A 12,479-nucleotide genomic window follows, 5' to 3' on the forward strand; every position below is an offset into this window, starting at 1 on the left:
TGCTCAAGCCATACAAGCTTGGGAGAACAACAGCATGAAAGAGGTTGGTGATGGAGGGAATTGCATAGGATGGACTCAAGAGTCCCTGCAATGGAACCAAAGACCTAACAGTGTCCACAAGGCCCTCTATGATCTGGCCGCCTAACAATCAGGATCCTGACATCACCTAATTACTCTGCCTTATACATGCCGCTCAACCACCCAGGCTTCCTTGTCCAGCCCCACGCAAGCCAGGCATGTGCCCAAGAAGTTCTCTCCCTGCTAAAATGTAAACTTTGAAAGAAGAGCGATTTTGATATGTCTTTTTGAGGCTATATCTTAAGTGCCTAACACACAGACAGTATTCAATTCAGTGAACTGACTGAGTGGGTAACAGAATGAAGAGGATCTGGAGTCCTTGGAGACACTAGTCGAAGATGCCCCTAAGGCACCAAATCTCAGTGATGGGAAGAATGATGGTGTCACTATTAGAAACGGGACAACCAAACAGGGCCTGGCATAAGGACATATTTACTGAACACATGAATGAATAAAACGAGTTGGCCTGAATGAGACTGTACTGACTTTGGTTTCAGTAATACTCAAGTGAAACTATCCAGGCTGTTGAAGATGTGATACTCAAAGCAAATAAATTTAGAACTAGAGAAATGACTTAGGAGACATAAAATTAACGGAACTCACGAAACCAAATAAACTATGTATCTCCCCCAAGATCTCATAAGTTTTTAATAAAGTAATCTTGGTTTCTAATACATTTGACCAAAAGCTTCATAGATAAATAGTAAAGGCTGGAAAGTATTTCTTTCTCATTCTTTGTTCAAAGAAGAGTACGGTGAAGGGAGGTGATACAAAAGCAAAATCTACAGTCTTAACCCATACCCACACCGATATGGTAGGGGAGAAGATTTAATCTATGTATTCATGTGGCAATTAAAGTATGTAGAAAAAATCAGGACACCAAGTAGAAAATTCCATCAAGTCCCAGATTGAAATCAATTATGAACAATATCTCCCTTCTTTTAAACAAAAGCTACTATGAAATTCATTCTATTTCCTTGTTCATAAATTTGCTCATAAATCCTGAGTGTCTCTTTTGGTTTAGTAAGTATGACAAGCACTGGGGAAATGTAGATATTTAAGACCATGTCCTTGAACAGTTTACAGGTTTGTAGGGGATACTATTACATTATGAACAAACAATTATGAACAGAGGTTGTATAATGTAAGTGGTATGGAATGCCAAAGGGGCTGAGCACAAAGCTTCCATTTCTGGCCAAGGGGCCCCGCAATGTTAGTGGAGGTTATGGAATCCAAGCCGGCTTTAATGGGGAGGGAGATATGAGTTCAATCGTTTGGATATAAGAGAAGGTCAGGTCAATGCAGACTGGCAAAGCGGACTGTGAACCACTTTGGCTAGAGAACCAACTTTATATAAGGAAATAATTGGGGCCTGGGGTGGAAAAATAGTTTGGAGTCAGACCGAAGCCAGGGAAAAGGCAATTAAAGAACATACTAAAGTCAGGTAGCCATGTGGGCAGATATACATGACAGGTGTTAGGCTTGTTTTAACTAAATACAAATGAGAATCAGAAATTCTCTCCTGGTTGTCAGTACTCATTATATTGTGCCCTTGACCAAAACATAAAAACCTATAAAACTTAAAGGCTAAAAGTTCTCATTATTGCAAAGGATCATACAGCTGTTTTCACAGAGGCAATCTTGAACATTGAACATGCATACATTGCTTTTGCTCGCAGAACTACTGCAGATGGGGAGCAGGACTGACTGCAAACAGGCATGAGAAATCTTTTGGAGATGATGGAAATGTTCTTAAACTGTATTGTGGCGATGCTTGCATAACTTTATGAACTTACCCAACAGCACTGAATTGTCAATAAAATATAATACAAATTAAAAGCAAAAAAAAAGAAAAGAGAAAAAGATAAACCCTCTATTAGAGAGAAAAGGGTCACCTGTATATATTGGGCATGTCCTTCACCATGAGCCTCCACAGGTACTTGTAAAGATACGACAGCGAGGTGAAAGCCCATTCTAACAACTCAGTGTCCTGAGTCTCCAGGATTGAGGTGATAGTCAGAAAAAAATCCCGAAAATGTGGATAGAAGTCAGTCTGCAGATCTCGTGCCAGCTGTACGACCAAACTGGATTAACAATAAGAAAAGTAACATTTGTGAGACATATAGGCCAAAAAACAAATGCTGCAAGTCTATTTCATAAATTATAGTTAATCGCCTATGATGACAGGATTAATTAAACCTTCCGAATCAAATCTTGAGAGGTATAAAGTTTTTCATATTTCAAGAGTTCAGCAAAGATAAGGCTAACGCAAGAAGGTGCATTCCATCACAAATTATGGTCAACCATTCCCACTGTATCAAAGAAAAATTGGGCTCTCTTAAAAGTATGAAACAAAAGCAAAAAAATATATGCCTAAGATTCTGTTTTATGGCAATGCACTAGTATTCAGACTAACAGAAAAGGTAAATTCTTATTTTTAAACATCAGATCTAAGTCATTTGTAGCTATAAACACAACCATTCATAAAGTTCAGACAAATATCCATGAGCTTTCTCTCAACATGCTACTTACTCCAAAAGGGGTTGATAAGCAAAACTGTTCTTGATTTGCAGGTGAGTCTTCAAACTCTGAACTATCTCGTTTTGATGATAGACCAGCTGATTGAATGATTGGCATTTGTCAATAACTTCTTTATAAAATTTCCCTGGATGAAAAAAAAAAAAAAAGGTTGTTTTTCTATCACACCATGATTTAGTTGTTTTGAACATATAAAGTGCAAATGACAGGTGAATAAAATAGAAACAAAGTAGAAAATACCAAAGTGTTCCGTAAGGTTCAATTCTCTCCATTTCAGCAGACCTTCAAAAAAGTAGGTTTCAACCTCCTGTCAAGATTAAAGCCACCCATTAATTATTTAATTCAAAGACAAACCATAATCAAAGTAAATAATAATAGTGATAGAGTAATATCTTAAGACAATGATTGATGATAGTCAAGAATTAAACTTTTATTTCTTAAAAAAGGGCATTAGCTAACATACTTGAAAAGCATTCGGGTGTACAATAAGGAGAGATGCTTAATAAAACAAAGTTTTGCTGATTTGGTTGTAGCATATAATTCTCTAAAACCTATAAAACAGTCATACTAAGGAAAAAAATTTTTTTCCTGTTATTTTTTACAAGTTTAGGCCCAGAAAAATGCACTGACTCTTCATAGTTCTTTAATCTTAAAGGGAAGTAATCTGGCATTTCTTAGTAAAATGAAAACCAGGTATACCCTTGGACCCAGTAAGTCCTCCTTTGGAGATATTTCTTATAAAACTTGCAAAGATACAAGCATACAGATGTTTATTTAGCTTTATTGTAGTGGGGGAGAAAACATAAAACAGCCTATATATCCAACATAGGAAAATGACTGGAATAACTTGTGGTCTATACATACTAAGGTATATTATGTGGCAAAAAATGATCTATACTATATTGAACAAGAAGGATGTTGATGATATACTCCCCAAAGTATTTTATAAAAGTTCCATAGCCAAGTGTACAGTAGGAATCAATTTTTCTTTTTTAAAAAGACCTCTATAAACGTTCGCACATATCTGTATGAGAGAAAAACATGGAAGAATACACGTATACCAAACTGCCAATATCAGTTTCCTTGGCAATAGGGGTAGAGGGCTGAGATAATGCAATAGTCTAAGTTCATCACTACATTATTTAGCTTTTTAACATAATATATATTACCTTGTATTTTGAAAGGTAAGACCAATAAATTATTACCATACATGTGTATATATGTACATATATATGTATAGAGAAAGAGACAGAGAAACAGAAAGAGAGGACAAATACATAAGCACATACACAAACAGCATGCTAGATCCTCCACATATATTACCACATATATTAAAAAAAAGGGGTAAATCTTTACATAGTGCCTTGGAAATCTTTAAAAAAATAAAAATGAAATAAAATCAATAGTTACAGAGACTAGAGAGGAAGAAAGAGAATCCAATTATATTCTGTTCCAGTGTCTCTTCAGGCAGAAGGGAAATACATCTAAACAGTTTAAAACCTTAAGGTAGAAGGCATTCCTAGCCTGGCACTGTGACGGGCACATGTCAACCACTGGTGATACACTGTGTCCCTGTCCCTTTGCAATGTGACTTGCAGCCCCTCCCGCAAGAGACAGAGTCTCTTTCCTCACCCTCATGACCTGCTTGACCAATAACATGCAATGGAAATGATTCTGTGACTGCCAGAGCTAGGTTAAGAGGCTTCGTAGTTTCTGCTTTTGCTCTCTTGGAAAGATTCTGCCATTAAGAAAAGAAGCCTAGTCCAGCTTATTGGAGAACAAGAGACACTTGATTGAGGCCATTAAGCCCACCCAGGCCAGGATCCTATTCTAGGCTCTCTTTTCCACCAACTTAACATTCAATCCTTTAGTACTTTCAACCTCTCCTGTGACTTAAACTATAAACCAGGCGTCCTCAAACTATGGCCCGCGGGCCACATGCGGGTGTTTTTGCCGTTTTGTTTTTTTACTTCAAAATAAGATATGTGCAGTGTGCATAGGAATTTGTTCAGTTTTTTTTTTTTAAACTATAGTCCGGCCCTCCAACGGTCTGAGGAACAGTGAACTGGCCCCCAGTTTAAAAAGTTTGAGGATCCCTGCTATAAACCATATGCTGAATGTTAAGTCAATAATTCCACCTCTGAAGTCACCAAATCCATACATCCAAATGTCTTTTGGACACCATCATTTGGATGGTCACAGGTATATCAAACTTAACCAGCCCAAAACAAAACGAACCCCATGCTCTTCTCCCTACAAATCTACCTTGATGAATAATATCCTCAATCACCTAGTTCAGTGGTCAGCAAACTCATTAGTCAACAGAGCGGCAAACTGTGGCTCGAGAGCCGCATGTGGCTCGTGAACCGCGGTTTGCCGACCACTGACCTAGTTGTTGAAACCAAAAAACTTCCATTCCCTTCCTCCCTTCATATCCAGCAGGTCACAAGCCCTACTGATCCTACTTTTTTAATATATCTGGAATCCTTCCCTTCTCTCCATTTGACTGCTACTACCATAATCATTTCTTACCTAGGTAACTACCGAATCCTCACAACTGGTTACTCTGACTCCAGTCCTGCTCTTTCCTCCACACTAAAGCCAGAGAGATCTAAAGCTTAAACCTTATCAACCTCATCATGTCACTCACTCCCCTGCCTTACAATCCTAGAATTCCCATAGCTTCAGGATAAAATCCTAACTTAGCTTGCCATATGAAGCCCTTTATGATCCTTGACTCTCTCACCAGGTACTCCCTTCCCCCATTCCAGTCACCATCGAACACAAACACACACCCTACATGTTCCTTTATATAGGCTTCTCCCTCAGCCTAAACAGCCTTCCCTGTTCTCTTTGCCAAGCCAAAATCTACACAAACAACAAGACTAAAATCAGGTATCACTTTAACTACTTCATCTTTTTTTTAAATTTTTAAATTTATTTTTTATTGATTTCAGAGAGAGAGAAACATCAATGATGAGAGAGAATAGCTAGTTGGCTGACTCCTACACACCCCACACTGGGGGTCTAGTTTGCAACCCAGAAATGTGCCCTGACCAGGAATCAAACCATGACCTCCTAGTTCATAGGTCGACGCTCAACCACTGAGCCACACCAGCCATGCTACTTTATCATTTTTACACTCCACCCTACAATCCCAAATAATTTAGATTAGTCTCCCTTAACTATGAGTTCCCCAAGCATTATGTGCTTACCTAGAGAACATCATTTAACACACTGAATTCATACAGTGGAGATAAGGCATTCAAAGAGAGAGTGAGCGGAGTCCAACTACAGCCAAGTGATGAACAGTTAAGAACTGAGATCGGATTCCTAAGCTAAAAGCATGTTATGCTGGATCTTAAAAAGCCTGGCAAAGAATTAATTACTTGAAGCAACAAGATTTTTTTTGAGAGGTGTGATTGAGTTACATCATGGCTGGAAGTAGAAAATAATTATGTAGTCCTAGCCCCTTTTAATAAAAGGGGAAACTAAGCCCCAGGAAAGTGACTTGCTCATAATTTCTTTAAAATTGTAGCTTCAGAATATGGATCTGCAACAGTTCTCGGAATGCATGCGGGACAGGGAGAGGCCGGGATCACAGAAGCCACCTCAGTATCAAGTTAGTTGTATAACACAGCATCACCCAACAGAACTTTCTGCAGTGATGGAAATGTTTCATTTCTGTACTTGTCCAATAAGGTAGCAACTACCCACATATGACTACTGAGCATTTAAATTTTAAATTTAATTTAAATCTAATTTGCCATGCATGGCTATTGTATTAGGTCGAATGCATTTCATGTTCATAAAGGAATGGCTTGAAAAACAATCTACTTCTAAGAGGAGAGACTGAAAATCTCACTATGAATACTTAGAAGAGAGGTTAGTATGACATTCTCTTACCTCATCGTAGCTCGCGGTTCTGTCAATCCGGTGGATAATATCGATATTCACATTCCCCAATCGTTCAGCAAATGTCAGAAACTGCAAGGGAGGGAGGGAGCATATTTCAGATACATCATCATTTAATACTCATCAAGGTAAGCCTACTCAGGTACTATCATTACAGATAATGGTACCCTTCACTTGCAATTTCAGACTTGTATTTTCCGTCAATCATAAAACGTATGATTGAGTTTTAAAAGTACAAGTAGATTATCACTGATGAATCAACAGTGTAAAAACAAACTGAAAGACACAGAACCTTAAACAAATGCACCGCGATACTATACAAACGTCACAGAATACGTCTAGGAATATATTTGCCTAAGTTCTGTCAGGTGTGTCATTTCAAATAAAATTCCCATGCTAGGCTGTGGTGGACCTAAGCGAACGCTGGCGATGCGGCCTTGCTAGATCCACCGTTAGGTTTCCCAGGTACCCAGCTAAGTCGTTGCCATAACAGTGTTTTTAGGCCCATATAAACCTAGGTTGTACCATAATAAAGGAACTCTCAAGGGACAGAGAGAGTGGGGTCGCAGCCATTGGCTGGAAATCACTCATGGTCTCCCAGCGGCCCGCCCCCTAATTTGGCCTTTTGAAGATAAAACAGCCGGGGAGAACAGCTCCTAAGGAATCCGTCTGTCCGAGGGAGCAGAGCTCCGGACTGAAGGGGATCCCCAAGCACTCCAGACCCCACACACGACGGGCGCAATTAGCTGCCACACTTCTTTCTCCGCCCCATGTTTACTACACGCAGAGAGTCGCCCTCTTTTGCTGGAGTCTCGGGGCAAGTGACTCAGGCGAGGCCCAGAACCCTGCAGCCCCCCGGATCCCGCTCGGGGCCAACTCCACGGCTGGGATTCCAGCGGCCCCCGGCTCCCGGCCCAAGACCCCTCGCTCACCCGGTGTGTGTTCTCGGTCTTGTGGGAAACGGGCTTTGGCTTCATGACGGCGGAGCGGCAGCGGCCCACGAGGGCGCGGGGAAAGGCCGAAGGGATGCAACAGAAGGCAACGAGGGGAAGCTAGCTGACACACTTGCGCTCTGGGATCCCCAGGTGTCCAAACTCTTCCTCACGTGCGGCCGGCGCGCCTGGGGGCCGCCATGTTGGAGACGGGGAGGAGCCTGGGAGGGTCACGTGGGCGGAAGGAGGGGACGGAGCAGGCGCACCCTCGGGGGAGCCAGGGAGGTGGAGGCGCCGGCTGGTGGGTAGGTCGGCGGAGTTCTTTTTGCTCCCTTTGGTGAAGGTATATAAGGAACGTGTGTATTTTTATGACAAACGGAACCGTGTGTCATTATTATCAGCAGACACTCACCACGAAGTTCTTTACGTTCGTAATTTCACAGGAAAGCGTGAATCAGGAACCTTGGTCTAGAAATAGGGGATAAAGATTTATTCAAGGTTCCCAGGGTTTGCAAACAGACATACGACTAGGCAAAACCCAGAGTATTCTGAAAAAAGGAAAGAAAAGCTGGAGGTTCTTACAGTTTAAAGTATATTCTTGAGAAGAATCAGCCCTGCATTCTTAGCCTCTGGATTGGTGAAAGATGATAAACCTGGAGATGACCCCTGGTCTGGATCTGTGTCCATTCGTTCCTGAATCCCTCAGGGGGGTCATCAGAGGGTTATCTGAGGTCTGTGGTGTATGCAGGCATCGACACGGCTTTTCCTCATATCTCGAACTACTTGGTTTTCGTAATTTAGCAGCTTCACTACTATAGTGACTCCATTTTATTTCTTCACTCTGTTCCTCAAGCACTGTGAATGCTGCATGAATATAAATGAGGTACCTATTTTTAAGCCCCTTTGGCATAGGAAGAAAGTAAGGTAAGTGCAGTCTTGCAAAGGTCGCTCAGCTCCAAGGTCTGATATTCCTTTTGTTGTTGTTAAATTTATCTTTATTGTTGAGAGTATTACAGATGTCCCCTCTCTTTTTCTCCCATTGACCCCTTCCACCCTGTACCTCTTCTCCCATGCCTTCATCACACTATTGTCTTGTTCTCTGCATATATGCATATAAGTTCCCCGGTTAATCATTCCCTAAAGTTTGATATTTTTGACTTGGAGGTTTTTAAAGACTTTAGCATCCATCTTCTCTGATCCTATGGCAGCCTTGTGAGGTAAGACGGGTAGATATAATTTCCGTCATATTCTAGCTGAACAATTAGCAATGGCCAGGAAGGCGATACTCCACCAAGAAGTGAAAAATAGAAAAGAAATTTTAAATTAAAAAAAAAAACACTTACAATTTCATGCACAGCCATTAACATTTTGGTGTTTTTCCCGTCACTCTAATGTCATGTTGTTAAACATAATTGTACAAACAGTTGTGTGTGAGTACCGTATATATATTTTTTCACTGATTCATTCAACAAATATATTTTGAGAGTCTACTATGGCCATGCATTGTTCTATGAGCTGAACAACACAGACAATAGGAATATTAATAATAATAATTCTGTTTGGAAATATCTAGTCTGAGGTGCTTACATCTTAGATAGCTAAGGAGAGATGTAAAGCAGACAATTGAATACACTCCTGCTTACAGCTCACTATAGAGGTCAGGGTGGAGGTGTGAATTAAATACCTTACATGCACTTTACAGAAAGTGTGACATACTTAAAGCCATGGAACTGGAAGAGATCACTTAGGGAGAAAATGATGAAGAGGAGGACGAAGAAGAGAAGAAGACCCAAGTTTAACCCTGGAGTGCCCGAACAATTAGCAGTGGCCAGGAAGGTGATATTCCACCAAGAAGTCACCAGAACCCCAATGCCCAGGAACATCTTTGTCACAAAAGCTAGGCAGTCACAGTGTTATAAGCATTCATCATTTTATAGACTAGGGAAGCCCAGAGAAATAAAATGACTCACGTGAGATGACAGTAAATTAACAGCGGAACTGGGAGCTGTAATCCAGGTGTCCTCACCCCCAGTTTAATAACTTTTCTATTACAATCAACTTTATTTCATGCTAGGTACAAAAGATGGTGGAGGATATTTCAAATCCCAGAACAGTCCCAAAGGCTTTTGAACTGGGTTTGGCTGGGGAATGTATAATTTTATGTCAGCGGTGGATTTTCTTTCCTAATGATTCCTTGCGCAAAACAGCGTGGGATGAAAAACTGCCCTGATTGCACACTAATCAGATAATCTGGATGAAGATAATTCATATTAATAAGGCCTTTTATTTATAAAGGACTTGGAGGTTTTCAAAGGCTTTAGCATCCATCATCTCTGATTCTGTGGCAGCCTTGTGAGGTAAGCAGAGTAGATATAATTTCCGTCACATTATAGCTGAAGAAGTAAAATTACCCCAGAGACAACAAGTGACTTAGCCAAGGTCATGAATCTTTAATTGCCAGTGTCAGGCTTTTTATTCCACATTCAAAGAATTGTTGTCACATGCATTTTCCCAGGTGACTAATAACTTACACTTTATAGCTGTGATAACAGACCAGATAATATTCCAAGTGCTTTGCATATAATGACTCATTTACTCTTCCGATAAAGTAAATTCTGTTACCCCCATTTACTGATGGGAAAACTGAGGCACAGAGAGGCTAATTCACTTGCTCAAAGTCACATAGTCTCAGAAAGTAGTCAGAGCTGGAACCCAGACATAGGCAGGCTGTACCCAGAATCTGTGCTCTTAGCCACCGCACTGTGCTACCTCTCCAGTTAGGACATGGAAGCAATTTTATGATTCAGGTAGCTCATAAGCACACTTCAAAGAGTCTTGGAGATTAAGTTCAGACACCTTATTGCTCCTTGACTGTCATAAGCCCTGTCATGTGTATGGCCACTGGATCTTACTTATGTGGTAGAGAGATGTGATCAAAATTTGATTTTTAGACCATTCACCTGGGCAGGGTGGAAGAACCCTTGTGCATAACAATAGCTACTTTGGCATCAATGTTGAATAGTGTTTACAGGTAGGAGTGAACTGCCTTCTGCAGAAAAACAATGCTCAGTCATCACTCTCTTTTTTAAAAAAAATTCATTAGTAATGCTGAGGAGTATAGAAGACATCTATTCCCCATTCTTTCGTTTGCACTATTTCAATTTTCCTTTAGGAAATCTCCTTATTTAGTCTTCGTCAATGTGGTTTCAGTATTAACCCATCCCCTATCTCCAGGGTTGCATGCATAATCCTGGCCTAGGTCCAGTGTATCTCCCTGAAAAAGAAAAAAAAAAAAAGATTGGTCAAGGACAGGTGTATGATCCTGGTCAGACTAATGAAAGTTGTCCCTAGGACTTTTACTTGAACTATTGAAAAACATTCATTCTCTTTCACTTAATAACTAATACAATGGAGTATAAGCTGGAGGCTACTGGTGTCCATCTTGCCCCATGGGAGTATTTGCGTGAGAATGAATGAAGACAGGAAAGAATAGAACCAAGTGATGGAGAGAATCAGGTTCCTAATGACAAATTTGGGGCATCTAGATCTAGCTGTGTCTACCTTTGGACTTTTCAATAATATAAGCCAAAAAATTCCCTTGTGTGTTTAAGCAAATCTAAGTCAGATTTCTGTTGCTTGAAACTTAGACCAATTTTCCTGATTAATAAATTGTTCTGCTTAATACAGGTCTAATACCTGCTATGCCTGAAAGCTAAACTATATCCATTATCTAATGCCACAGTAAAGCTGCATAGAAAAAAGCCACAGTGGTGTTCAACAAGTCTGTGGTTGGCTGGGTGATTCTGCTCTTCTGGGTTAGCCTTGGCTGATCTTTCTTCTTTTTTAATTAATCAGTCACTCTTAACTCTCTTTTACTCAGGATCTGCTCATTTTGCCAACCTAGCAAATCATAAATGCCAAAGTGAGAGCCAAAATGCTATTTATTTTCTCTTGTTTTCATTGTCAATGCATAAGCACTTAGCTATTAAGTTGTTGAAGTTATAAATTTATTTTTCACCTACTTCACAAACATTTATTTACCCAATTGTTAGGAAAGAAAAAACGACAACAAAAATATTGTTGTTACCTAAACAATGTTGCTTCAAATATCTGGGAGTGGTGGCATGGTGTAATAAATCGGGAGTCCAATTTTAGATTAATCTTTTTTTTTCTAATGGCCAAATCCTGTAATGAATCGGATGCAAAAACAAGAATGATTACATTTTACAACTGGAAGAACCCCCAAGGGCCTTGGCTGATCTTGATTGGGCTTACTCAGGCATCTGTGGTCTGCTGACCACTGGTTGGGGACTGGCTGATCTAACATGGCGTTGACTTGAATGACTTGGCTGCATGGCTGTGTTATATGTGGTCTCTCCTCATCCCAAAGGCTAGCCTGGGTTTTCCTCATGGCAAGGGAGAGCCTGGAAGAGTGAAAAGCTTAGGCGCAGAACTGTCACAAGTCACAGCACCACTTTTACTGTATGCTATTGGGCAAAGCAAGTCACAGGAACAGCCCATATTCCTTTCAGAAAGATGACTATGGTTCAGGGACCTTAGGGGAATGTGGATAGCGGTGAGCTGGAAGTGAGCAAAAATGAGCTAAAGAGATGTATGCAAGTTGAGAAGAAAGTAGCAGAGAAGGAAGCCAAGCAGAAGGAGCTCAGGGAGAAACAACTAAGCCAGGACAATGCTGCTGCCACCAACCACACCACTGACAAGCATATGGGTGCCAAAGAGGAGAGCCTAGACCTAAACCAATACTACAAGATCAGCAGCCAAGCAGTCCATCAACTGAAGGCTAATGGGGAAGACCCATACTCACACTAGTTACATATAGGTGTCTCAGTCACTCACTTCATCCAAGAATACAGTCACCTGTAGCCTGGGAACCACCTGAGTGACATTACCTTAAACGTGGCAGTTCTTTTTCTAGATAGGATCCATGCCAAAAGAGCTTCCAAGGGGAAGCTCATCTTCTGTGACCTTTGAGAAGAGGGGTTCAAGTTGCAAGTC

General features: G+C 40.6%; 1 protein-coding gene across 1 annotated transcript in view; it reads right to left on the minus strand.

Moving 5' to 3' along the window:
- The window catches only part of UTP20 (UTP20 small subunit processome component), a 91,845-nt gene extending 84,174 nt beyond the window's left edge, over positions 1-7,671 (minus strand). The window contains exons 1-5 of the mRNA XM_079773390.1: positions 7,464-7,671; positions 6,523-6,603; positions 2,857-2,923; positions 2,611-2,743; positions 1,974-2,162 (exon numbers count right to left, since the gene is read on the minus strand). Of these exons, the coding sequence (XP_079629516.1) occupies positions 1,974-2,162; positions 2,611-2,743; positions 2,857-2,923; positions 6,523-6,603; positions 7,464-7,508 (515 nt within the window). The 5' untranslated portion in view covers positions 7,509-7,671. The remainder of the gene's footprint in view (positions 1-1,973; positions 2,163-2,610; positions 2,744-2,856; positions 2,924-6,522; positions 6,604-7,463) is intronic.
- Positions 7,672-12,479: the final 4,808 nt, after the last annotated feature.

The sequence above is a fragment of the Cnephaeus nilssonii genome (genome assembly GCF_951640355.1).
Source record: "Cnephaeus nilssonii genome assembly, chromosome: 6".
In the NCBI taxonomy this organism is placed as follows: domain Eukaryota; kingdom Metazoa; phylum Chordata; class Mammalia; order Chiroptera; family Vespertilionidae; genus Cnephaeus; species Cnephaeus nilssonii.